Source organism: Martes martes (assembly GCF_963455335.1).
Source record: "Martes martes genome assembly, chromosome: 8".
Taxonomy (NCBI): Eukaryota; Metazoa; Chordata; class Mammalia; order Carnivora; family Mustelidae; genus Martes; species Martes martes.
The window spans coordinates 124,462,694-124,487,122 of NC_137895.1; the positions used below are offsets into that span (position 1 = coordinate 124,462,694).

At 35.1% G+C, this 24,429-nt stretch overlaps 1 protein-coding gene across 2 annotated transcripts in view; it reads left to right on the plus strand.

Annotated features, from left to right (window-relative positions):
- The window catches only part of MLLT10 (MLLT10 histone lysine methyltransferase DOT1L cofactor), a 249,801-nt gene that overhangs the window by 168,584 nt on the left and 56,788 nt on the right, over nt 1-24,429 (plus strand). For both annotated transcript variants that reach the window (XM_080810109.1, XM_080810110.1), the window contains 4 exons: nt 12,598-12,850; nt 15,932-16,501; nt 22,980-23,024; nt 23,882-23,914. In XM_080810109.1, the coding sequence (XP_080666235.1) occupies nt 12,598-12,850; nt 15,932-16,501; nt 22,980-23,024; nt 23,882-23,914 (901 nt within the window). The remainder of the gene's footprint in view (nt 1-12,597; nt 12,851-15,931; nt 16,502-22,979; nt 23,025-23,881; nt 23,915-24,429) is intronic.

The window sequence follows — 24,429 nt, forward strand, 5'->3', positions numbered from 1 at the left end:
AACATTGTTAGATTAAATAAGAAAAAGTCAAGAGTTTTTACTTTACCTTCATTGATTCATTCTCTGATACTTTTCCTTACGCAAATCCATGTTTGCGACCTGTATAATTTCCTTCTCTCTGAAGAACTTCTTTTCACATTTCTGGTAAGGTAGACCTATTAGCAACAAATTCCCTCAGTTTTTATTTATGTGAGAGTCTTTGTTTTTCACTTCTGAAGGATAATTTTGCAGTGTTTAGAATGCTAGTTCTTTTTCTTTCTTCTCAAAACTTTAAATTTCCACATTACTCTCTTCTTGCTTGCATTATTTCTGAGGAGAAGTCAGATGTAGGTTTTTGCTACTTTCTAGGTAAGGCTTTTTTCCCTTCCGACTTCTTTGAGGATTTCTTCTTATATTTTTGATTTTGTGCAGTTTAAATATGATATGCCTTGGTGTGATTTTTTGTTTTGACATTTGTCTTATTTGGTATTCTTAGAGCTTCCTGCATTTGTGGTATAGTTTCTGACACTAATTTGGGACACTTTTAGTTACTCTTGCATCAAACGTTGCATCTGTTTTCTTGTCCACTTCCCACCACTTCCCTCCCCCCTCACCTTTTCTCATCTCTTCGAAGTTTTCTACATGCTGGACCAAAGTCCTACAGTGTTAACATAGGCATTTAATGCTACACACTTTGTTCTAAGCACCACTTCCAAATTTTGATACATTGTATTTTTTTGGTATTTAAAAAAAATTTTTTTTAAAAATTTTTAAATTTTTTAATAAACATGTAATGTCTTTTTATCCCCAGGGGTACAGGTCTGTGAATCGCCAGGTTTACACATTTCACAGCACTCATCATAGCACACACCCTCCCCAATGTCCATATCCCCACCACCCACTCCCTTTCCCCCTCCCCCCTGCAACCGTCAGTCTGTTTTTTGAGATTGAGTCTTTTATGGTTTGTCTCCCTCCCGATCCCATCTTCTTTCATTTTTTCTTTTCCTACCCCCTAAACACCTCCACATGGCATCTCCACTTCCTCATATCAGGGAGATCATATGATAGTTGTGTTTCTCCGATTGACTTATTTTGCTAAGCATAATGCCCTCTAGTTCCATCCATGTCGTCGCAAATGGCAAGATTTCATTTCTTTTGATGGCTGCATAGTATTCCTGTGTGTGTGTGTGTGTGTGTGTGTGTGTGTGTGTGTGTGCGCGCGCGCGCGCCCCCCCCCCATCTTCTTTATCCATTCATCTGTTGATGGACATCTAGGTTCTTTCCATAGTGTGGCTATTCAGGTGCACGTGCCCCTTCGGAGCACCACATTTGTATCTTTAGGATATATACCCAGTAATGCAGTTGCTGGGTCATAGGGTAGCTCTATTTTCAGTTTTTGAGGAACCTCCACACTATTTTCCAGAGTGGTTGCACCAGCTTGCATTCCCACCAACAGTGTAGGAGAGTTCCCCTCTCTCCGCATCCTCGCCAGCATCTTGTCATTTCTTGACTTGTTAATTTTAGCCATTCTGACTGGTGTGAGGTGGTATCTCATTGTGGTTTTGATTTGTATTTCCCTGATGCTGAGTGATGTGGAACATTTTTCATGTGTCCTTTGGCCATCTGGATGTCTTCTTTGCAGAAATGTCTGTTCATGTCCTCTGCCCATTTCTTGATGGGATTATTTGTTCTTTGGGTGTTGAGTTTGCTAGGCTCTTTATAGATTTTGGATACTAGCCCTTTATCAGATACGTCATTTGCAAATATCTTCTCCCATTCTGTTAGTTGTCTTTTGGTTTTGTTAACTGTTTCCTTTACTGTGCAAAAGCTTTTGATCTTGATGAAATCCCAATAGTTCATTTTTGCCCTTGCTTCTGTTGCCTTTGGCTATGTTCCTAGGAAGAAGTTGCTGCAGTTGAGGTCAAAGAGGTTGCTGCCTGTGTTCTCCTCAAGGATTTTGTTGGATTCCTTTCTCACATTGAGGTCCTTCATCCATTTTGAGTCTATTTTCATGTGTGGTGTAAGGAAATAGTCCAATTTCATTTTTCTGCATGTGGCTGTCCAATTTTCCCAGCACCATTTGTTGAAGAGGCTGTCTTTTTTCCATTGGACATTCCTTCCTGCTTTGTCGAAGATTAGTTGACCATAGAGTTGAGGGTCTATTTCTGGGCTCTCTATTCTGTTCCATTGATCTATGTGTCTGTTTTTGTGCCAGTACCATACTGTCTTGATGATGACAGCTTTGTAATAGAGCTTGAAGTCTGGAATTCTGATGCCACCAACTTTGGCTTTCTGTTTCAATATTCCTTTGGCTATTCGAAGTCTATTCTGGTTCCATATAAATTTTAGGATTATTTGTTCTATTTCTTTGAAAAAAATGGATGGGATTTTGATAGGGATTGCATTAAATGTATAGATTGCTTTAGGTGGAATAGACATTTTCACAATATTTGTTCTTCCAATCCATGAGCATGGAACATTTTTCCATTTCTTTGTGTCTTCCTCAATTTCTTTCATGAGTACTTTGTAGTTTTCTGAGTATGGATTCTTTGCCTCTTTGGTTAGGTTTATTCCTAGGTATCTTATGGTTTTGGGTACAATTGTAAATGGGATTGACTCTTTAATTTCTCTTTCTTCTGTCTTGTTGTTAGTGTAAAGAAATGCAACTGATTTCTGTGCATTGACTTTATATCCTGACACTTTATTGAATTCCTGTACAAGTTCTAGCAGTTTTGGAGTGGAGCCTTTTGGGTTTTCCACATATAGTATCATATCATCTGCAAAGAGTGATAGTTTGACTTCTTCTTTGCCGATTTGGATGCCTTTAATTTCTTTTTGTTGTCTGATTGCTGAGGCTAGGACTTCTAGTACTATGTTGAATAGCAGTGGTGATAACGGACATCCCTGCTGTGTTTGTAACCTTAGCGGGTAAGCTTTCAGTTTTTCTCCATTGAGAATGATATTTGCGGTGGGTTTTTCATAGATGGCTTAGATAATATTGAGGTATGTGCCCTCTATCCCTACACTTCGAAGACTTTTAATCAGGAAGGGATGCTGCACTTTGTCAAATGCTTTTTCAGCATCTACTGAGAGTATCATATGGTTCCTGTTCTTTCTTTTATTAATGTATTATATCACATTGATTGATTTGCGGATGTTGAACCAACCTTGCAGCCCTGGAATAAATCCCACTTGGTCGTGATGAATAATCCTTTTAATGTACTGTAGGATCCTATTGGCCAGTATTTTGATGAGAATTTTTACATCTGTGTTCATCAAGGATATTGGTGTATAATTCTCTTTTTTGGTGGGATCCTTGTCTGGTTTTGGGATCAAGGTGATACTGGCCTCATAGAATGAGTTTGGAAGTTTTGCCTCTATTTCTATTTTTTGGAACAGTTTCAGGAGAATAGGAATTAATTCTTCTTTAAATGTTTGGTAGAATTCCCCTGGGAAGCCGTCTGGTCCTGGACTTTTGTTTCTTTGGAGATTTTTGATGATTGTTTCAATCTCCTTACTGGTTATGGGTCTGTTCTTTCTTCCTGGTTCAGTTGTGGTAGTTTATATGTCTCTAGAAATGTATCCATTTCTTCCAGATTGTCGAATTTGTTGGCGTAGAGTTGCTCATAGTATGTTCTTATAATTGTTTGTATTTCTTTGGTGTTGGTTGTGATCTCTCCTCTTTCATTCATGATTTTATTTATTTGGGTCCTTTCTCTTTTCTTTTTGGTAAGTCTGGCCAGGGGTTTGTCAGTCTTACTAATTCTTTCAAAGAACCAGCTCCTAGTTTCATTGATTTGTTCTATTGTTTTTTTGGTTTCTATTTCATTTCTATTCATATTCTATTTCATTGATTTCTGCTCTGGTCTTTATGATTTCTCTTCTCCTGCTGCGTTTAGGCTTTCTTTATTGTTCTTTCTCCAGCTCCTTTAGGTGTAGGGTTAGGTTGTGTATTTGAGACTTTTCTTGTTTCTTGAGAAAGGCTTGTACCGCTATATATTTTCCTTTCAGGACTGCCTTTGTTGTGTCCCACAGATTTTGAACCATTGTGTTTTCATTATCATTTGTTTCCATGAATTTTTTCAATTCTTCTTTAGTTTCCTGGTTGACCCATTCATTTTTTAGAAGGATGCTGTTTAGTCTCCATGTATTTGGGTTCTTTCCAAATTTCCTCTTGTGATTGAGTTCTAGCTTCAGAGCATTGTGGTCTGAAAATATGCAGGGAATGATCCCAATCTTTTGATACTGGTTGAGACCTGATTTATGACCCAGAATGTAGTCTGTTCTGGAGAATGTGCACTAGAGAAGAATGTGTATTCTGTTATTTGGGGATGGAATGTTCTGAATATATCTGTGATGTCCATCTGGTCCAGTGTGTCATTTAAGGCCTTTATTTCCTTGTTGACCTTTTGCTTAGATGATCTGTCCATTTCAGTGAGGGGAGTGTGAAAGTCCCCTACTATTATTGTATTATTGTCAATGTGTTTCTTTGATTTTGTTATTAATTGGTTTATATAGTTGGCTGCTCCCATGTTAAGGGCATAGATACTTAAAATTGTTAGGTCTTCTTGTTGGACAGACCCTTTGAATATAATATAGTGTCCTTCCTCATCTCTTACTATAGTCTTCGGCTTAAAATCTAATTGATCTAAGGATTGCCACCCCAGCTTTCTTCTGATGTCCATTAGCATGGTACATTGTTTCCACCCCCTCACTTTAAATCTGGAGGTGTCTTCGGGTCTAAAATGAGTTTCTTGTAGGCAGCATATTGATGGGTTTTGTTTTTTTATCCATTCTGATACCCTGTGTCTTTTGATTGGGGCATTTAGCCCATTAACATTGAGGGTAACTATTAAAAGTAATGAATTTAGTGCCATTGTATTGCCTGTAAGGTGACTGTTACTGTATATTGTCTCTGTTTCTTTCTGATCTACTACTTTTAGGCTCTCTCTTTGCTTAGAGGACCCCTTTCAATATTTCTTGTAGAGCTGGTTTGGTGTTTGCAAATTCTTTCAGCTTTTGTTTGTCCTGGAAGCTCTTTATCTCTCCTTCTATTTTCAATGATAGCCTAGCTGGATATAGTGTTCTTGGCTCCATGTTTTTCTCATTTAGTGCTCTGAATATATCCTGCCAGTTCTTTCTGGCCTGCTAGGTCTCTTTGGATAGGTCCACTGCCAATCTAATATTTTTACCCTTGTATGTTACCGACTTCTTTTCCCCGGCTGCTTTCAGGATTTTCTCTTTGTCGCTAAGACTTGTAAATTTTACTATCAGGTGACGGGGTGTGGACCTATTTTTACTGATTTTGAGGGGTGTTCTTTGCATCTCCTGGATTTTGATGGTTGTTCCCTTTGCCATATTAGGGAAATTCTTTACAATAATTCTCTCCAGTATACCTTCGCTCCCCTCTCTCTTTCTTCTTCTTCTGGAATCCCAATTATTCTAATGTTGTTTCATCTTATGGCGTCACTTATCTCTCGAATTCTCTCCTCGTGGTCCAGTATTTGTCTCTTTTGCTCAGCTTCTTTATTCTCTGTCATTTGGTCTTCTATATCACTAATTCTTTCTTCTGCCTCATTTGTCCTAGCAGTAAGAGCCTTCAGTTTTGATTGCACCTCATTAATAGCTTTATTTATTTCAACTTGGTTAGGTTTTAGTTCTTTTATTTCTTCAGAAAGGGCTTTTATCTCTCCGGAGAGGGTTTCTCTAATATCTTCTGTGCCTTTTTCGATCCCGGCTAGAACCTTGAGAATCCTCATTCTGAACTCTAGATCTGTCATATTACCAATGTCCATATTGATTAGGTCCCCAGCCTTCGGTACTGCTTCTTGTTCTATTTTTTTGTGGTGAATTTTTCCGCCTTGTCGTTTTGTCCAGATAAGGTTTGCTTTCTCCTCCTCTGGAATTCCGCTGTTCTCCTTGGTGAGTGAAGTTGGTCTTGGCTGGGTTTTTTGTTGCTCTTCTGGGGGGAGGGGCCTGTTGTAGTGATTCCCAAGTGTCTTTGGCCCAGGTGGAATTGCCCCGCCCTTACCAGGGGCCGGGCTAAGTAATCCGCTTGGGTTTGGTTTGTTCCCTGAGCGCTTTCCATAGAGTTCCGGGGGACGGGAATGAAAATGGCGGCCTCCTGGTCTCTGGCCCGGAGGAGCTGAGAGCTCGGTGGGGTCCGCTCCTCAGTGCGCGCTCAGAGAAAGGCGCCCAACCGCCCCCGTCTCCCTGGCTTCTGGTCACGCTTGGAGAAAAGTGCTAGATGGCTTCTGTTTCCCTGGCCTCCAGCCGGGTGCTTGGAGAAAAGTGCTCAGTCACTCCGTCTCCGTGGCCACCCGCTGAGCTCCGAGCTCACCCAGCCTGTGCCCGGTTCAAGGTAACCTGGAGTTCAGAGCTCACTCCTTGGCTCTGTCTCTGCAGCTGGCTTTCCCGCTCTATTACCTGTGAGCTCTGCGACACTCAGATACCCCCGGTCCTTCTGTGACCCCGCGGGACCTGGGGTTATGGTGACGCCGTGTGGGCTTCCCCCGGGTTTAGCCTCTGGAGCGATGTCCCTCAGTGGAGCAGACTTTTATAAGTTCTGATTTTGTGCTCCATTGCTCCGCCGCTTGCCGGGAGCCGGCCCCTCCCCCTGTGTTCTATATTCCCGTCACTTTGGATTTATTTCTCCGCAGGTCCTACCTTTCAGAAAGTGATTGATTTTCTGTTTCTAGAATTGTTGCTCTTCTTTTCTTCGATTTCCCGTTGGATTTGTAGGTGTTCGCAATGGTTAGATAAGCTATCTAGCTGATCTACTACCTGATGTCGTCTCAGCCTGCTACTTCTCCGCCATCTTGACTCCTCCCCCATACACTGTATTTTTATTTTTATTTGAACAGATATCTTGTTGATTCCTTTTGATTTCTCTTTGATCCATTACTTGATTACTTAGAAGCGTATTATTTACTTTTGAAACATTTGGGACTTTTCATATAGCTTCTTGTCACTGATTTTCAGTTTAATATCTTTTTGTTATATAATTTAAGTTTTTTTGAGTTTAAAAAAATGATACAGAACATGGATTATCTTGTTTAATTCTCTATATGTCTCTGAAAACAATGTATATTCACACTGCTCCTGTTATATGGAGTTAAAATGTAAATGTAAGTTAGGTCAAGTTCATTTATACTGTTTATGGTCTCTATATGCTTATTTTTATACATGTATTTTCTGTGTACTTGTTCAGTTATTGAGAAGAGGATTTAGATCTCTCTTACTGTAGTTACGGATTTCTCAGTTTTCCCCATTTTCTCTATTTGGTCAGTTTTATTTGCAAGGTCTCTTACTAGGTGCAAAAGTGTTTTGGATTTTTATATCTTCTTGACTAATAGGTTTCTTTATTCTGGCCGTATTTCTTGTTTTGAAATTTATTTTGCTTGATACTAATATTTTGAATTCAGCTTTGTTTTAATTAGTGTTACATTGATATTTTCTTTCCCACACTTATAGTTTTAATATCTGTGTGTCTTTATATTTAAAATGGATTTCTTTTGGTAGCATATAGTCTTTTTTTTTTTTTTTTTTAAGATTTTATTTTTTCATGAGAGGCAGAGAGAAAGAGGCAGAGTCAGAAGCAGAAAGAGAAGCAGGCTTCTGCGGAACAGGGAACCCAGTGTGGAACTTGATCCCAGGATGCTGGGATCATGACCTGAGCTGAAGGCAGACGCTTGACTGACTGAGCCACCTAGGCATCCAGGCAGCGTGTAGTCTTGTTTCTTTTTTCAGTATTCCAATCTCTGCCTTTCACTGAGGTGTTTAGGTAATTTACATACAATATGATTATTGGTATTGTTGCATTTAAATCTATCATTTGCTGATCCTTTTTCTTGCCTATTTCATCTTTTTTTCTCTTTTTCATTAAATTTTTTTTATTTCATTTTACTGGATAGTAATAATTCTCTTATTTTATTGATTGCTGTGGAGTCTATGGCATACATATCTTTAATTTATCAGCATCTGCCTTCAAATGATATTATGCCATTTCACATTTAATTTAAGAATATACAGTTCAGCAGTTTACATACTTGCACTCCCACCTTTTTGGGGTTTGTGCTATTTTTGTCATATTTTAAATTTTTACATATTTTATAAACGTTGCAATTGTTACCAGTTTGGTCTAAGTCAGCAGTTGTCTTATAAAGAGATTAAATAATTTGAAAGTCCTTTATATTTACCCATGTAATTACTCTTTCTGGTGTTCCTAATTAGTTTAGATCCACATTTCCTTTGTTGTTTCCTTTTGCCTAGAAGACAACCTTCAGCATTTATTGTAGTGTTGCTTTGTTGGTTCTTTTAGCTTTTCCTTTGTTAATTCTTTCAGCTTTTTTATCTGAATGGCAATTATAGTCGACCTTTGAAGAGTGTGGGGGTTAGGACCACTGCACAGTTAAAAAAAAATTTGCATATAATTTTTAAAATGATTTTATTTATTTATTTGTTAGAGAGAGAGAGAGAGAGAGTGCGCGTGCGCAAGCGCACCAGCAGGGGGAGTAGCAGGAAGAGGGAGAAGTAGACTCTCCTCTGAGCACAGAGCCTGATATGGAACTCGATCCCAGGACCCTGGGATCATGACCCGAGCCAAAGGCAGATGCTTAACCAACTGAGCCACTTAGGTATCCCAGCATATAATTTTTGACTCACCAAAAACTTAACTTCTAAGAGCCTATGGTTGACCTGGAAGTTTTACTGATAAATAGTCCATTAACATGTACTTTGCAGGTTATATATATATTATATACTGTTTTCTTACAATAAATTAAGCTAGAGAAAATATATTATTAAGAAAATCACAGGGAGGGGCACCGTGATGGCTCAGTCGTCAAGCGGCTGCCTTCAGCTCAGGTCATGATCCCAGGGTCCTGGGATTGAGCCCCATTTCTGGCTCCTTGCTCAGCGGGAAGCCTTCTTCTCCCTCTCCCGCTCCCAGTGCTTGTGTTCCCTCTCTCTCTGTTTCTGTCTTTGACAAATAAATAAATAAAATCTTTAAAAAAAATCATAGGGAAAGAAAATACATTTACAGTGGTATTCTGTATTTATTGAAAAAAGCTATGTATAAATGAAGCCATACAGTTCAAACTGGTGGTGTTTACGGGTCAGCTCTTATTTTGCCTCTGCTTTTGAAAGATATTTTAGCTCAGTATAGAATTCTAGTTTAATAGTTTGTTTCTCTTTGTCTTCTTGTTTTCTAACTTGCATTGTTTCCATGAGAAATGTTTTCATTTTTATCTTTGTTTCTTAACATATAAGGCATTTTTTTTTTTTAAACTCCGTGGCTGCTTGTATCATTTTCTCTTTATTGATGGTTTTTAATGGTAAGCAGTTTGATTGTGATGTGTATTCATGGATTTTTCTTCATGTTTCTTGTGCTTGGGGTTGATTGGTAGGTTTATTGTTTTCATCAAATTTTGTAGCTTTTTTCTCCTCTTGTTTCTTACATTTTTTCCCCCCATCCTACTTTCCTTTGGATATTCCAATAACATGTAAATTAGGCTGCTTAACATTGTCCCACAGCAGAATCACTGATCTCCCTCCCCAAGTTCCCTTTTAAAGTCCTCATTCCTTCTGTGCTTCATTTTTGAGAGTTGGCTGAGTAAAAATAATTGTGGCTTTTATGAGACACTTGAATATTACATAATTAAAAAAAAATATTTTAGCCAAGCATTATTATATTTCATCATGCTGGTGTTGGTTGTTTCTCTTCCCTCGGCCTCTTTCTGCTGAATGTGGATTACAGAGCTTTTGTAGAATAATCTAAGACGGCCATACTTCGGAAGAGATCTATTTCTTTGGTTAGCCTATTATAGAGTCATTGTGAATTCTGAGTCTGATTTAAAATTTTTTGAAGTTGGGTGTATTTTTGCTCCAGTGAACGTTACTTTGCAGCTATATTGACATTGCATCTTCTCTGAGGACTAATAATTAATTGTAGCTAGCCACAAAACAGGAATCATACGTATTCTAAATACTTATTACTTATTTTAAAAGATTCATTAAGTTGCCTGTAAATCACAACATAAACCAGAGTATATATACATTTCCTCAGAGACTCTCAATATGACCAATATGCAGTTTTATCTCTAGCGGAAAAGGGGGAAAAAGACTCTATTCAGTCAAGTACCGAATGAAGTAATTAGTTTGTATTTTATGGGTTAATTTACATGGAAAATGTATATTTTTAAGCAGTAGAATTGCTCCCAGAGCAGCGGATGCTCATGTGAAACGGAGAAAAGAGCAGATTTATGGCATTATTGTGTCGCTTTCAGCTCCTCCCCTCTACCCTCTCCTTCTACTTTATTCCACCTCTTGATTTGGACTTATTTTTGTAATGGAATTTCACAATTCCATATTATTTAAACAGCATGTTAGGGAACAGATACTCTTAAAATTAACTTAAAAAGAGGTGGACTAAAGGTTGGAGGTCTTTCTCCAAGTAAAACCATATAGACTTTTTTCCCTTGTTGTTAGGTATAATTTTTTTTTTTAAAAGAACTGTTAGAATCTTCAACTAAAGCTTTATTTTTTCATGTTAAGACATCTCTGATAGCTTTTCAACTTAGAAGATGTCTAAGTTTGTAAAAAAATAAAATGCTGTGGTCTTAATAATGACTTTGACACTGAAATTTAAATAATTTTCATTCTTTCCTTTCTTTGTAATACCTTTTCTTCCATATGCCATATTTTCATTGAATTTAAAGACATACTTATATTTCAGGGATAAGCAAGGAATGGGATGTGGAAATGGATGGTATATTTCTGTGTTATTCTCCACCTAGTTTTTTCTTCTTTACTTATTTGATATATGGACAGATTACCTGAATGAAGAACATCGCTGTGTTCTCTTTAAATGAGTTTTATTTATTTATTTTGAAGATTTATTTATTTATATTAGAGACAGAGAGAGAGAGCATGTTCATGTGTGTGCACACACATGGGAGGGGCAGGGAGAGGGAGAGAACATCTCAAGCAGACTCCCTGCTGAACATGGAGCCCAAGACTGGGCTTGATCTCAAGACCTGAGCCGAAACCAGGAGTGGAGTGCTTAACCAACTGTGCCACCCAGGCGCCCCAGATGACTTTCAGACTTTACTTGTATGTGAGTGGGTTGGAGAACTGCAGGTTCAACTCAAGTTATTAGAAAGAAATACTTGAAAAGTGAAGTGGTATGGTTTCCAAAGTGACTTGCCCAGCATGGAAAAGGTTCATACTTCTAAAGTAATTCACAAAGTTTAGGCAGCTTAAACGTGATTGGTTTTCTCCTAAAACTTTCTTTGAGAACTTTGTTCTGTTTTATGGCTTCTTGCTTATGAGAATAGTCATTTGCTTTTTTTTTTTTTAATTTCTTTTCAGCGTAACTGTATTCATTGTTTTTGCACCACACCCAGTGCTCCGTGCAATAAGTCATTCGCTTTTTATGAGATAATGTCTGTCTATTGTATTTGATGATTAAAATCTGTTTGGCAGTGAAATGATGGGGGGGGGATGATATGGGGGGCAAGCAGCAAAAGTAATAGTAATGAGTATTTGGTTTTCAAAACATTTGAAGTCTTCTTTCATTTCTCATTCTGAACATTGATTTTGCTAAAAATGCTAGCCATTTTGAAACCTGATTTTATCATTCCTTTCTCATTTTCCATCTTTATCTGATGGTTTGTATTGAGTGGTGGTTGTGTGTGGGAAATTTCAGTTTTGTTTATTTTCAGATTTTTTTATTTGTATTACATCAGAGATTTTAGATAGATGAATCAGAAAAATACTCATTTATTTATTCAGCAGAAATTTAGGGCTGCAAAAATCTCTGACCCAGTGGACCTTATAAGCTTTTTATTTTGAAGCACGTTGATTAATGCACATCCGTTAGAACACATTTTCACAGTTTCATAGTCATTTAATTTATCATTATTTGCATACACTTTGTCTCAAAATGATTATTAAAAACTGGAAACTAATTGTTTAAACAGATCTTTATTTTGCATTTTCCCCTAACATATCTGGATCAAGGGGATGACTGAGAATCTGTAGGGAATAATAATATTTCTAATATTTTAAAATCTTAAACTGCAAGTGTAACTGTTCTTTCATCTTAATACTTGGAAGAAATTGATTTCTGTTTTTGAAGGGTTTAGTCTTTACTGTTTTGAAAAGCAGACTTCACCTGAATTTTAAAAATTCTTGCTCTGACCTGTGCTTATAATCTCATGGGTATAGTGTTCTAATGAATTTGTAGCACCTTTTTTCTCTCTCATTGTTGCCTTTTTTGCTGAACATTAAAGCTGATTTTAATTTTATGACTAGGAAGTAGTTTTTTCTTGTTGGAAATTATGTTGCTTGAGAAACACGTTCCTTCATTACTACTTACTATGCATTGCTGGGTAACTATGACTAATACATACTTTTACTAATTGCTGCAGTTTAAAGGTATTTGCAGTAGACTCATAATTTTTTTTACATGATTTTCTTAGGTGGATTCACTTTTAACAACTGAAACTTTCATATGTTTTTCTTACAAGTCTTGTAATTATTATTATTAATATGCCCCCCCCCCCGCCAGAATCTAATCAATTCTTTTTCAACTTCCTTTCTCAATGAAAATGTTAGACTTATACAAGCACTAGCAGCAACTCTATTTCTGGATCATTGAAGCGCTTGGAAGATACTGCAGCTCGATTTACAAATGCAAACTTCCAAGAAGTCTCTGCGCACACAACTAGTGGAAAAGATGTTTCAGAGGCTAGAGGGTCAGAGGGCAAAGGGAAGAAATCTTCAGCTCACAGCTCAGGTCAAAGGGGAAGAAAGCCTGGTGGAAGAAATCCAGGAACGACTGTGTCAGCAGCTAGTCCTTTCCAGCAAGGTATTAATTATGATGTTTTAGTTAAAATAAGTGTTCTTGTGATGATCAATAGCAGTTAAGTTTTGTAAAAGAATTTATTTTTTATTTATAACTGATGGATCATTGGAGATTATTTTATGATTAGTTGCTGTAGTAAGATTACTTCAAAGATAAGTGTTCCTTGTTAAAATGTTCTTGGGACCTTTTGTGTTATGACATGTGCTTCCAAAGCTGAACTGTAATTTTAATGTCTAAATAGATGTGGAATAAAGTTTAAGTTTGGGGAGAAAAAACAATAAAAGCTGGAGTTTTCCTTTCTGCTCTATAGAACAGTCTTTCTTTTTAATGAATTGTTATCATTTACCTGTCCTAATTAAACACTAAAACAGTTAAATCATATATTCTTAGTAAGTAAACCGGTAGTGGGTAATTTGTAGGGAATATAAATAGTTCTCAGTAAGTAATAGTTGTTGATTATTAATGCATTTATTATAAAACTTGAAGTTTAAAGTAGAATTTGACTAAGCTTACGTATCTTTTGGGAAGGCTGCTATAGCAAGATGCCCATATAATTTTGAATTTCAGTTTAATAACAAATTATTTTTCAGTGTAAGTATGTCCCAGATAAATGCATGGAACATATTTATACTGAAAAAATAACCTGTTGTTTAACTAAAATTCAGAATTAACTGGGCATTCCATATTTTATATGGCAACCCAATTTTATGGAAAACAGAATAACTCAGCTAGCTTTATAATCCATTTAGCCCTATGTTCTAGGTATTGTTTTTGTGTTTTTAACTTGAACATAAATATTTTGAGAAATACAAATATTAAAAACTGTTGGAGATAAATATATTAGTAAAGTATACAATAAATGCCTCTTCCCCCCATTTTTTTGCCCCCTAGGAATAAATGAGGGGGAAAAATTGTCTTTTTCTTTCCTTTAATTTTGCTCATAATGAAAATCTGAATACGTAAAGAGATTGCGTAGTTTGCTGATCCCTTATTAAAAAGTTTATTTGTATATTTTAAACTAAGCTATTTTGGTCTTCAAGATTTTTAAGTCCTGGACTTTATTTTTAACTTTTTTTTGCCTTATATTACAAAGAATTAGACAAGTAGAAAAGAAATAAAGTGCCAAATTTGCTGTTTTAGTTTAATAAATTTACTTTATATTTGGTGTTATTTTTATGCCACTGTGGAAAATAAATAGTAAAACCTTAATTATTTTTAATGTAACTTTATTTACATTTGAATGTGATATTATCTCTTTTATATAATTAAGACCTTATTTTCCACTGTTAAAATTGCATTTTTAAGTTTTTAATCTTTGAAGTACTAATCCATTTAGAAAAGAAATCCTCATTTTCTTAACATTCACAACGTTGAATTGTCTTTTCCTGCCTCTGTTGAGACATGGTATAGAATGTGTTATATTTTCATATCTGAGGTAATATTCTATAAAAGTTTTAAAAGTTGAAATTTAAAAGTAGGGTGTTTAAGATGCTTGGTTTTGTTTTTTTCATTGCAGGCAGTATGTGAATTTTAGAAAATATATGTTAAAGTATTGCATATACTAAATGTTTGAAAGTATTTGCTACACTGTAGTGAGCTTTTAACACCAGCTGTAAAAACAAAAATGTGTGGAAGAAAGACAGATGGTGACAGATCAGAATGGATAATAAAGAACTTCTTTATAGTTGCTAATTAAGTGGCAAATTATAGTTATCCTTAAGTGATTGATGTAATGTAAATGGCTTCTTAATATGTATGTTTTTCTATATAGACATAACTTGAAAATGCTCACATAGGTACAAATAATTTTGTAAATTAATAAAATGGATATTCTCTTCAAAGAGTTAAAAATTTTAGACCTATTAATGTTCTTGCATAATAAGCCATTTCAGAAAAGCTTAAAATTAAAAAATCAAAAACCTTGAGACTTCAGTTAAAAAGAAATTCTTTCTTGTGTGTGAGGAGAAAAATACTGTTGTAAATATTTAGGTTGATCTATGTGTGATAACTTTTGAACGTGCTCTGCAATAAAATTTAAACCTTAGCTTGAAATTTCCCTTCCATTCCAATGAAACACTTTATTTTGAGCTTTTGTTCTTTAATACCTTAGTTAAAATATAATATAGTTGAAGTTTTATGAAACGTAATAGATGTGTGATCACAACTGAGTCTAAACACTTGTCACTTCATTTGGTGAGCATGAAGAGATGGTTTGGTGAATTAGGATGGTGGACCAAACTATTGTTTCATCCCAGCCGTATGATTTTTCTACCGAGTAGATAAGAACCTTTTAATCTCATAATGACATAGTGGGCTGCTAATGTTCTTTAAAGAGTGAGGAGACAAGCAGTTGTGAACGAGATTCATGAGGGTTCCTGTCCTGTGATTTTACTTTCATAAAAGCAATAGAACAATGTTAGTGGCTAGTTTCTTTTTGCAGCTTCATGGGTAGTGGACTGGGAGAATGTTAGGATATAGATTGGGTTCCATGTAGTCATTATCATTTTATCAAATCCATGTTTTGGTAGGTAGATTTAACTGAATAATAATATTTACTAACATTATCTTCAAGTTAAAACTCAGAACTTAAAATCTAAGCAACAACTTTTTGTTCTGGGTGTGTGTTGGGAACATTTAAATCAAATCTTTAGTAATTGAAAAAGAGGAAGTTCTAGAATACAGTAGTAGTCTTGCCAAACTCTGAGACACTGCTGTTTTTCAGTCCTTCCTCAAGCATACACAGGTATTTGGAGGAACGTTGAGGAATGTTGTCGTAGTAAAAGGTAGGTTAAATGAAGCACATCTTACATCTTGGTCATTGTAGAACTAACAGCTTACAACTTGAGTTAATATTCAGTTTAATAGGTATGAAATGACATATTTTTAGAAGATAATTTGATAGATCAACTTGATTTCAATAATAACCTTTTAAAAATTCTTACATAGTGATATCCTAAGTTTTATAGTTAGTTTTTTTTTCTCCATCTCTTTTTGATGATTGTATCATTTCTACTGCTCGTGGGAACTTTTGCATCCAATTTTTTTCTTTTCCTACCCCTCCCCCCCTTTTTTATTTTACTACAGGCAGTTTTTCAGGAACTCCAGGCAGTGTAAAATCATCTTCGGGAAGTTCAGTACAGTCTCCCCAGGATTTCTTGAGCTTTACAGACTCAGATCTGCGTAATGACAGTTATACTCACTCCCAACAGTCATCATCAACCAAAGATGTACATAAAGGAGAGTCTGGAAGCCAGGAAGGGGGGGTAAATAGTTTTAGTTCCATAATGGGTCTCCCTTCGACCTCAGCTGTTATTTCACAGCCTAAAAGCTTTGAAAATTCACCTGGAGATTTGGGTAATTCCAGCCTTCCAACAGCAGGATATAAGCGGGCTCAAACTTCTGGCATAGAAGAAGAAACTGTAAAGGAAAAGAAAAGAAAAGGAAATAAACAAAGTAAGCATGGGCCTGGTAGACCTAAAGGAAACAAAAATCAAGAGAATGTTTCTCATCTCTCAGTTTCTTCTGCTTCACCAACATCGTCTGTAGCATCAGCTGCAGGAAGTGTAACAAGCTCTAGTCTTCAGAAATCTCCTACATTGCTCAGGAATGGAAGTTTACAAAGTCTTAGTGTTGGCTCATCTCCAGTTGGTTCAGGTAGGGATTTGCCCATTGTTTTTCTTACTTATTCCCACCACCACCACCCTTCCTTTACCCCAAAAGGGAAATTCATTTTAAACTATTGTTTTGTTAATACTTTGAGTTGCCAAATGACATTTACTTGTCTTAATGAAAAAAAAAAGTATTAAGATCTTAGGAAGATGATTTGGTGTTTGGACAGGATGTTTGGCACTAATTTGATAGTTTACTTAAATATAGGCCAAATGGTTTATTGGTCACTCATTTCTTATGAAGTGCCTGCAATTAATTTCCCATTTTTGTTTTTGCTTTGCCTGCACAGTATTTGAAACCCAACTCAGAAATCACAATTAAGGTGTGAGAGTTTTCGCATAGTTTGCACTGTTTTTGATTGGTGCTTGTTTCTGAGCTTTCATTTTCTAAAGTTTAAATAGTCTTCAGTTTCTCAACACTTACACAAATTCTACTTGAATTTTCCACCTGGAATATTTTTCAGTGGTAAAATGATTTAAATATGTGAACTTTAACAGTCATATTTTATTTCCGAAGATATCAGAAATGATTTATATTCATTTTGTTTTGAAGTGTGTTTAACAGTTTTTTACCATTATCTTTATTATAATAGGAATGAATTTATATATGTTGTTACTCCCATCATTCAGATGCTTCCTTAACCTATATTTTATATCATGAATGTTGTCAATTCTTAAAAATTTGAAGTTTCATATTTTTAGACAAAAACTTAACATTTTAGATATTAGCTAAATGTCAACATTTATCTTTTAAATTGATCTTGAATTTGAGGTAAATGGTTTTAAATAAGTGTTGTAAACCTGACCTGTTTTGATTTTAGATTTCTGGTTGTAGAAATGATGAGATTTTGGCTAAAATAAACTATTACAGATTTTATCAGTTCTATTAGTTGGTCGAGAGGATAGGTAGGAAATGGTATGGAAATACAATAAACACAATTTAAATGAGGAATGCTTATGTGTATTTTATAAATATAGACCTTTGGATTGTTTTTATAGTAGTGCAGACATTTTAATTTCAGTAAGTAAATATCATTCTAAGGGAGAAAAGAGCATATGTAAAGGTCAGATGTGAAAATTATTAATTATCGCTATCATTTGTGCCAGGGTCTATTAATGCTTTATATTTATTATCTTGTTTAATCCCCACACCAGCTTTATGAAGTAAGGGCTATTTATTCCCCCTTTTTACAGCTGATAAAACTGAGACCCGGACAGGTAAAATAAGCTGCCCAAGATCACAGCGGGGGATTTCTTTCTCTTTCTGTTTTTCCTAGCTAGCTTCAGTGCCACCTTGGACCTGTTGGACAAGTTGTATGTTTGGTTTTGAGAAATGAGTGGAAACTGTGACAGGATTGTTTTATTAGAAGCGTTAAGGATGGTTTTAGACTAGACCATGATTTCTTAGTCTTGGCACTATTGACATGTTGGTTGGGATAATTCCTTGTTGCGCAGTCCTGTCCTGTGCAGTGTAGGACATTTACCATGATTCCCAGCTCCTACCCACTAGATTCCTGTAGCACCCAAATTTCCCCTTCACCCCCCCCCAGTAGTGACAAGAAATGTTGGGGGTTTGAGGGGAGAGTGTAAAATCGCTCTTGGTTGACAACCACTGTTTTAGGGGGGAATAATACAAATCGTAATGAGAAATAAATCCACTGGGAAAACTTAAGTATATTGCATGCTTGGATATACATTTTATGTATATTCATTTATTTTATGTATATTCATATGTTTTCTTTCAGGGTAGAAAGACTTAACAACTCACCCTGACCCCTGGTCACAAAAAAATGTTTAGACAAATTTACTCAGAAAAAATTGAGTTCATATTGATTTTTAGCAAGATACACAATAATCAGATAATAAGTTATTGAGAAAGAAAGAATAAGTTATTGAGAAAATTAAGCCTGAATTTGTTTTTGTAAGATTACTCATGGATTTCTTATACTTAAAATTACTGAATTTCAGAAATTGCATTTGGATGCTATTTGAAATACACATTCTCAAATTAATGGAATTAAAATCTTGATTTACATCTGTGAAGAGTTTCCTACCTGTTACAGGTTTAGAGAGATTTTAGCCTTGGGAAATAGTGTTCTTTTCACAATTATTACTTCCAGAGGGCAGTGTTTGTGCTACGTCTATGAGAGGAAAGCATGAATTTGTATCCCTTTTACCTCACTTGCTAGGTAATGAAATTTAGGGAGAAACTCCTATAAATATTATTTCATGGAAGTAAATGACTTACATTTAGACTTGCTAGGATTTTTTTCCCTTAAAAGTGTGCTTAAAAATAACTGAAGATCTTACATTTTGTTAAAGCCATAATTGTGCACTAAGATTAGTTACTTAAAAGTATTTGAGATAATATATTCTTTAATTTTATACATTTTAATAAAAGTTTTATGACCAGATCAGAATACACCCTATTGATAAACTTAGTGTTAGAAAGTCTATTCTTACTTAGAAGAAACTGGCTAAAAGCTGTGGGTATTTAGGAATTATGTCCTCTTACTCAACTAAGTTAAGAATTGCTAACTGCTGTTGAAACATAGTATGTACTACAATTGTCTTAGGCACTTGACAAGCACTGAGTATTATTACTTATCGTACAGATGAAGAAACAGAGACAGAATTCTCATAGCTCTAAGTGGTGAAAAAATGCATTTTCCTTGATTCCAGAGACCCTCACTTATAAAATTCAAGGGGTGTTTGCTGATGAAGGTTTTCAATCACAGTATAATGTCATTCGTACTTTAAGCAATGGAGTCTGTGAGGAAATTTGAGCCAATTATTTCACTTTCAACAATACTATCTCCCATTAGTATGAAAATGCTTTCTTTCAACTGATTTTAGATAGAGATATCATTCAGTAGCTGTAAAACCAGGGAACTTTCTTCCCACATAAATAAGTAGAAAGAAGCGATGTATACCAAGTACTGTGTTACCAAGAATTATTTTTGCATGATGCCCTTTCCAAAAGATTTGTTTGCTTTCATGACAGGGTGATGATTTAGTAATGATGAAGGTGACCTTTGGAAGCATTTGTTGGCTATGATGTTAGACTGTAATACACACTATTTAATCCTGGCTTCATGAGGCTAGGGGCTGTGTGTGTCATGTTCATCACTGTCTCCTCACTGCCAGCACAGTACTTTGTATGTGGTAAATGTTAAACATTAAAAAAAATGAATACTGTTAGTAATCACTGAGAACATGTCATATAGTTAGTAATATCCTCTGTGATTTGTACTTGACTTCCAAGTGTTCATAGTTAGATTGCAAGTGAAATTATTTGTAAAGCTTTTCATGTAGTATTACAGACCAGTTAAGGATGTGTTAATTAAGTTGGAAAAGACCATGGAGAAGTTGGAATATAAATTGTACTTTGGAGTAGGCAGAAAAAGTCCAGCAATATTAACAGAAAAGAAAGTAAAGTTATATTTCAGGGATAAAACTAACAGGGACATCTAATTGGCAGGATAGTTGGAAGTAATGTTGATTAAGTAGGGCAGGATGGGTTTATGGAAAGTTGAATGTCAAGCTGAAGAAATTAGACTTAACAGGCTACTGGTCTTAGAATAAGCATCCTGTACTTAGTTCTGGCCACTTAACTATTAAAAGAATTTTGTTGACATTAAAAAATTACTTTGCTTCCATCAGCTTACACTAATGGTAATACATTTGAGAGCACCTAACAGTTTCTGAAGAACCCTTTAATTACTATCTTATTTATTCCTAAGAATAATCTTGTGAAATAGGCAAGGCACCTACTATTACTGTTGTAATTTCTCCAGCTTTACCACAGCTAGGATATATAGCAGAAGTAGAATCAAGTACTTACGGTGTGGTTGTCTTAAAATTGTTAGAAGCATTGACTTAACAGTAATCAAAATTCTATCATGACATACTCAAATTATAGTAGCATATATGAAGCAAGATATTTATTCTAGGAATCACAGGTCCTGTCAGAATAGAAACCCAGAAAACACCTATACATTCCTTGTCTGATCAAGGGTTTGTATTGTAAGATTTTTCTTGTAATAAGTTGAAGTACATTCTAGTAAGTGATTTACTGTTACAGTAAAAATGGGAAATCAGTGTGTTGTTTTAAGTGGCTTCTAAAGGTTGTAAGTTTTGGTGTATAGATAATATAAAGCCTTTAATTGAATTCCTTCCTATATATTCTTTTGAGATCTTAAACAAGTAGGACTTTTGGAACATTGAAAATTAGTACAGCATTTGGAGAGTTGACATGTTGTATTTGTCTTTTTCCTTTTTCCTGTTTATCAACCATATTACAAGAGAGTTTATAATTTACTAAAGTAAAAGTTAATGAAGAAATTTTTTTCTTCATAAAAATCAACATCTTATTATTTTCTCTGACAAAAATCTGGTATTCATTAAATGATAAGTAGTTGATGATTTAGCATTAACATATTTTCTTTGGGTATACTATGTCCTTTCGAAGTTTGCCTGTTTTTTAAAAATCTTAGTCTCTAGTTCTTTAATATAATTTGGTCATACCTTTCCAAGTTAAGATACTTGAAATCTGTTTTAGTGATGGAATTCTTTAGTGGTCATAAATGCTATGAAAGGTGATTCTAGGAAGGTAGTTGTTTGATTCTGACCCCAAGTATTTTGTGATAAAGTCTTACAGATTTCAGGGAGATGAGTTATTCATACGAATGGAGTACTTCAAGAGAAGTTTGTTCTGGCTTCTGAAATATGAAGGTTATGAAAGTTTAACTTGAGCCCATGTGACTATGAGTTGGTTGTTATGAGATATATCCACTTAGGTTAATAAAATGAAATTGAGACATCTTTCCTTGGGAAAATATTTTAGTTAGGAATAGACTGATTCTGTTAACAAATAAGGGAATCATGAAGATACAAAGATTAATCTAATAAACTCACAAGAGTAACTAATACAGTATTGTAGACCAGTTATTGAATATACTTTAAACCCATCTTAATGGGTCAGGTTCATGATTTTATAAATGAAAATCATAGGATATTGGGTGCTGCTAAGACTAAGATTATAATATACCTTGCAATTTGTTTCCTTGAAAAGTCCTCTGATTTTTGTTTTCTTCCTTGATGATTTGAAAATTTGCTGGCCCTGTACCATGGATGTCTTTCTACAAAAGTCGCAGATCAAAGGGCAGAATAGCCATATTATAGTTTCTTCCCCCACTGAAAAAAATCCTTCTATTGTTATGAGTGTCCTTTGATTATTTTTTGCCACCACTCTAAACAGGTTACCCTTCCTTTGTAATGTACCACATCAATCTCTTCAGTAGCCCTCACTCCCTTTTAAAATATCACTTGAATTTGTTAATGACCATTAAAGATGGCAGAATCTCCCGCCATGTCTTGGTTTTGAGTGCCATCTGGAAAGGACTTACACTAAACTGGTCTAAAGGTTTGATTCTTGAACAGTATCTAATGTAAATGATTAAAAGTGAGTGCTGGCTTGCTCTGTCTTGCTTTGTCTTTCTCATTTCAAGTCATTTGGAGTGGGCCCATGACTGGACTTAACTTCTGAGGTATGCGTATGGGTAGATATGTGAGTGATGGTTGCCTTGAAGACTCTGTTGTACGCATGGTTTCTAGAAGTCATGTTTTTGGTTAAGTAGTATCCAGAATAATTCCAGATATTCTTCTTTTAAGAAAAATTGAGTCAATAGTGTTAACCACAAAGGAGTACATATTGTTTTCAAGATTAGCAGGCGAGGTCCTTTGAGTCGCAGACTTGATCCTAGTTTTATCAGTTATTTTTTTCCTTTGGAATGTCATATAGAAATTTATTTTTCATTTTCTCAGCACTCTTTTGCTTTTATATTGCTTCATGTCATCCTCTGCTTGTTCTCCTCATTTGGGTGGAGCAAAAGAGTAAGAATAATTGTTTATTCATTCATTATTGTCATCAAAAATGAAAGGTACAAGAAAGTAAACAGAGTGTAGTTTAACATGCTTAATACTGTGATATAAGTCATAGATTTCTGCTCAGGTATAAACTAAATAATTTTCGTACTTGTATAGTAATTGGATTGACCACGGAATTCAGATGTTTTTGATAAATTGTTTTCATCTAATGAATTATATAAAACACATTAGTGTGTTGCTAACTATACTCCCTCTTATTATGAATCTGTTTTTTCTTAGACACTTGTCTCACATATTTATTTGTACGCCCTATGTGTTTTCCTCATTCTTTGCACACACACACACACATTCCCATACTATCCTGTTTAAAGATTTGTGAGAATTCTATCACATTTGGTCCTTCTACCCATCACATCCCAGGTACTGGCTTACAATTTCTATTCCCACCTTTCTGTTTGCCCTTCTCAGCTACACTTGTAGGTGAATGTTTCCCTGTTTTTCTGGCCCATTTCTTTTTCTGTCCTTGAGTCACTGGCAACTTCTTTGCTGATTTCCTTTCTCCTCCCTCCCAACAGAAATTTCCATGCAGTATCGGCATGATGGAGCTTGTCCAACAACTAGTAAGTTGTCAAACTGGGTTGGTAACCCAGGCTTTTTGACTTCTACTTTAGTGTTTTTTTCTATTATATTATGCCACCAATGAACCTCTAAATTTCAGTTTTCTGCTATGCAAATGGTTCTTAATTGAGTAGATTTTTTTTTTCTCCTACACAGAGAACTTGCTGCTTGTCCTGTGTTCAGGATCCGTGTTAGAGTCACTGTGACCAAATTTTAATATTTTTGGCTTTTTAATATGGTGCTTCAGTTGCAGAATTGTGACTTCTGTTTCCTGTTGAAGTAATATTTTCAGAATTTGGTTTCCGCTAATCTTAATGCTAATATAATTTTTCAGTATTTGTATGTTGGCATTAGATAGCTTTCTTGCTTCGGCTTCTATATCTGTTAAGACTATTATACTGAAGTCTAAGAAATAGAATGTTTGATTAGGTTAGATGATAAAATGGAATTTTTCTTTATAATATTGCTGAGTGTACAATTCTTGAGGTAGATTTACCTATATAGAATTGCATCCTCTTGATACTTTTACCAAGAAAGACATTACAAAGACTATTAAACAAACGGCTTTTTAAAAGTAATTTTACATATATATTTTATTACTAAGAAAATTTGTTACCATTATGACAATATTTCTAATATTTTACTTAAATTTATTAGGTGATAGATTAGCAAATGAAATATAATATTTAGAAATTTTTACATGTAAAAACTGAGCCAAATTGCAGTTTTAATGATTCAAACAATGATATATAATAGACTTACTGAGATTTTATTATACTGATTCAGTCTATGCCTATGTATTTCTTTTGTGTGTTTGAGAATGTTCTTAACCTGAAGTCCTTTTTTCCTTACTTAAAAGCTTTCTCAGAGTTGCTGAATGCAATACACAATGGTAAGTTTTATTAGAATCTTCTCTGGTGGTTCATTTATCACAAAGGTTGCCTTTTATAGAGAACCCCGATTGAAAGCTTGCATGTTCTATTGATAAGATGAAATCCAGCTCTGCCGTGAGTCAATTGTTAAGCCCCTTAGTGAAAAGTTTTTGTAGATTGCCCGTAGGAGGATAATAGGTCAATATAGTTCATCAGTTTAGCTTTTATTGTCTCTTTGTAGGGCAAAATGATAATAGTGTTGTTCTAACTTCATGAAAGTCTTTTTTCTATTTTTGTAAATAGTTTCTCTAGTTCTTTTGAGCTCTCTTTTGGCAGTGCAGTTAGTAATTGGTACCTATGTCAGGAATTAGCTGCTTCTTCTAGCTTAAAATGTGAATTTTGTTTGGGGGATTTAAAAAAATTGGTGTGTATAATACTTTTATTATTTTGCCCCTGTATTTTACATACTGAATAAATGGAAGATATCCTTTTAGATGTTGTCCAGTTTGGAACCAGGTTTTTACCAGGGAGAGAT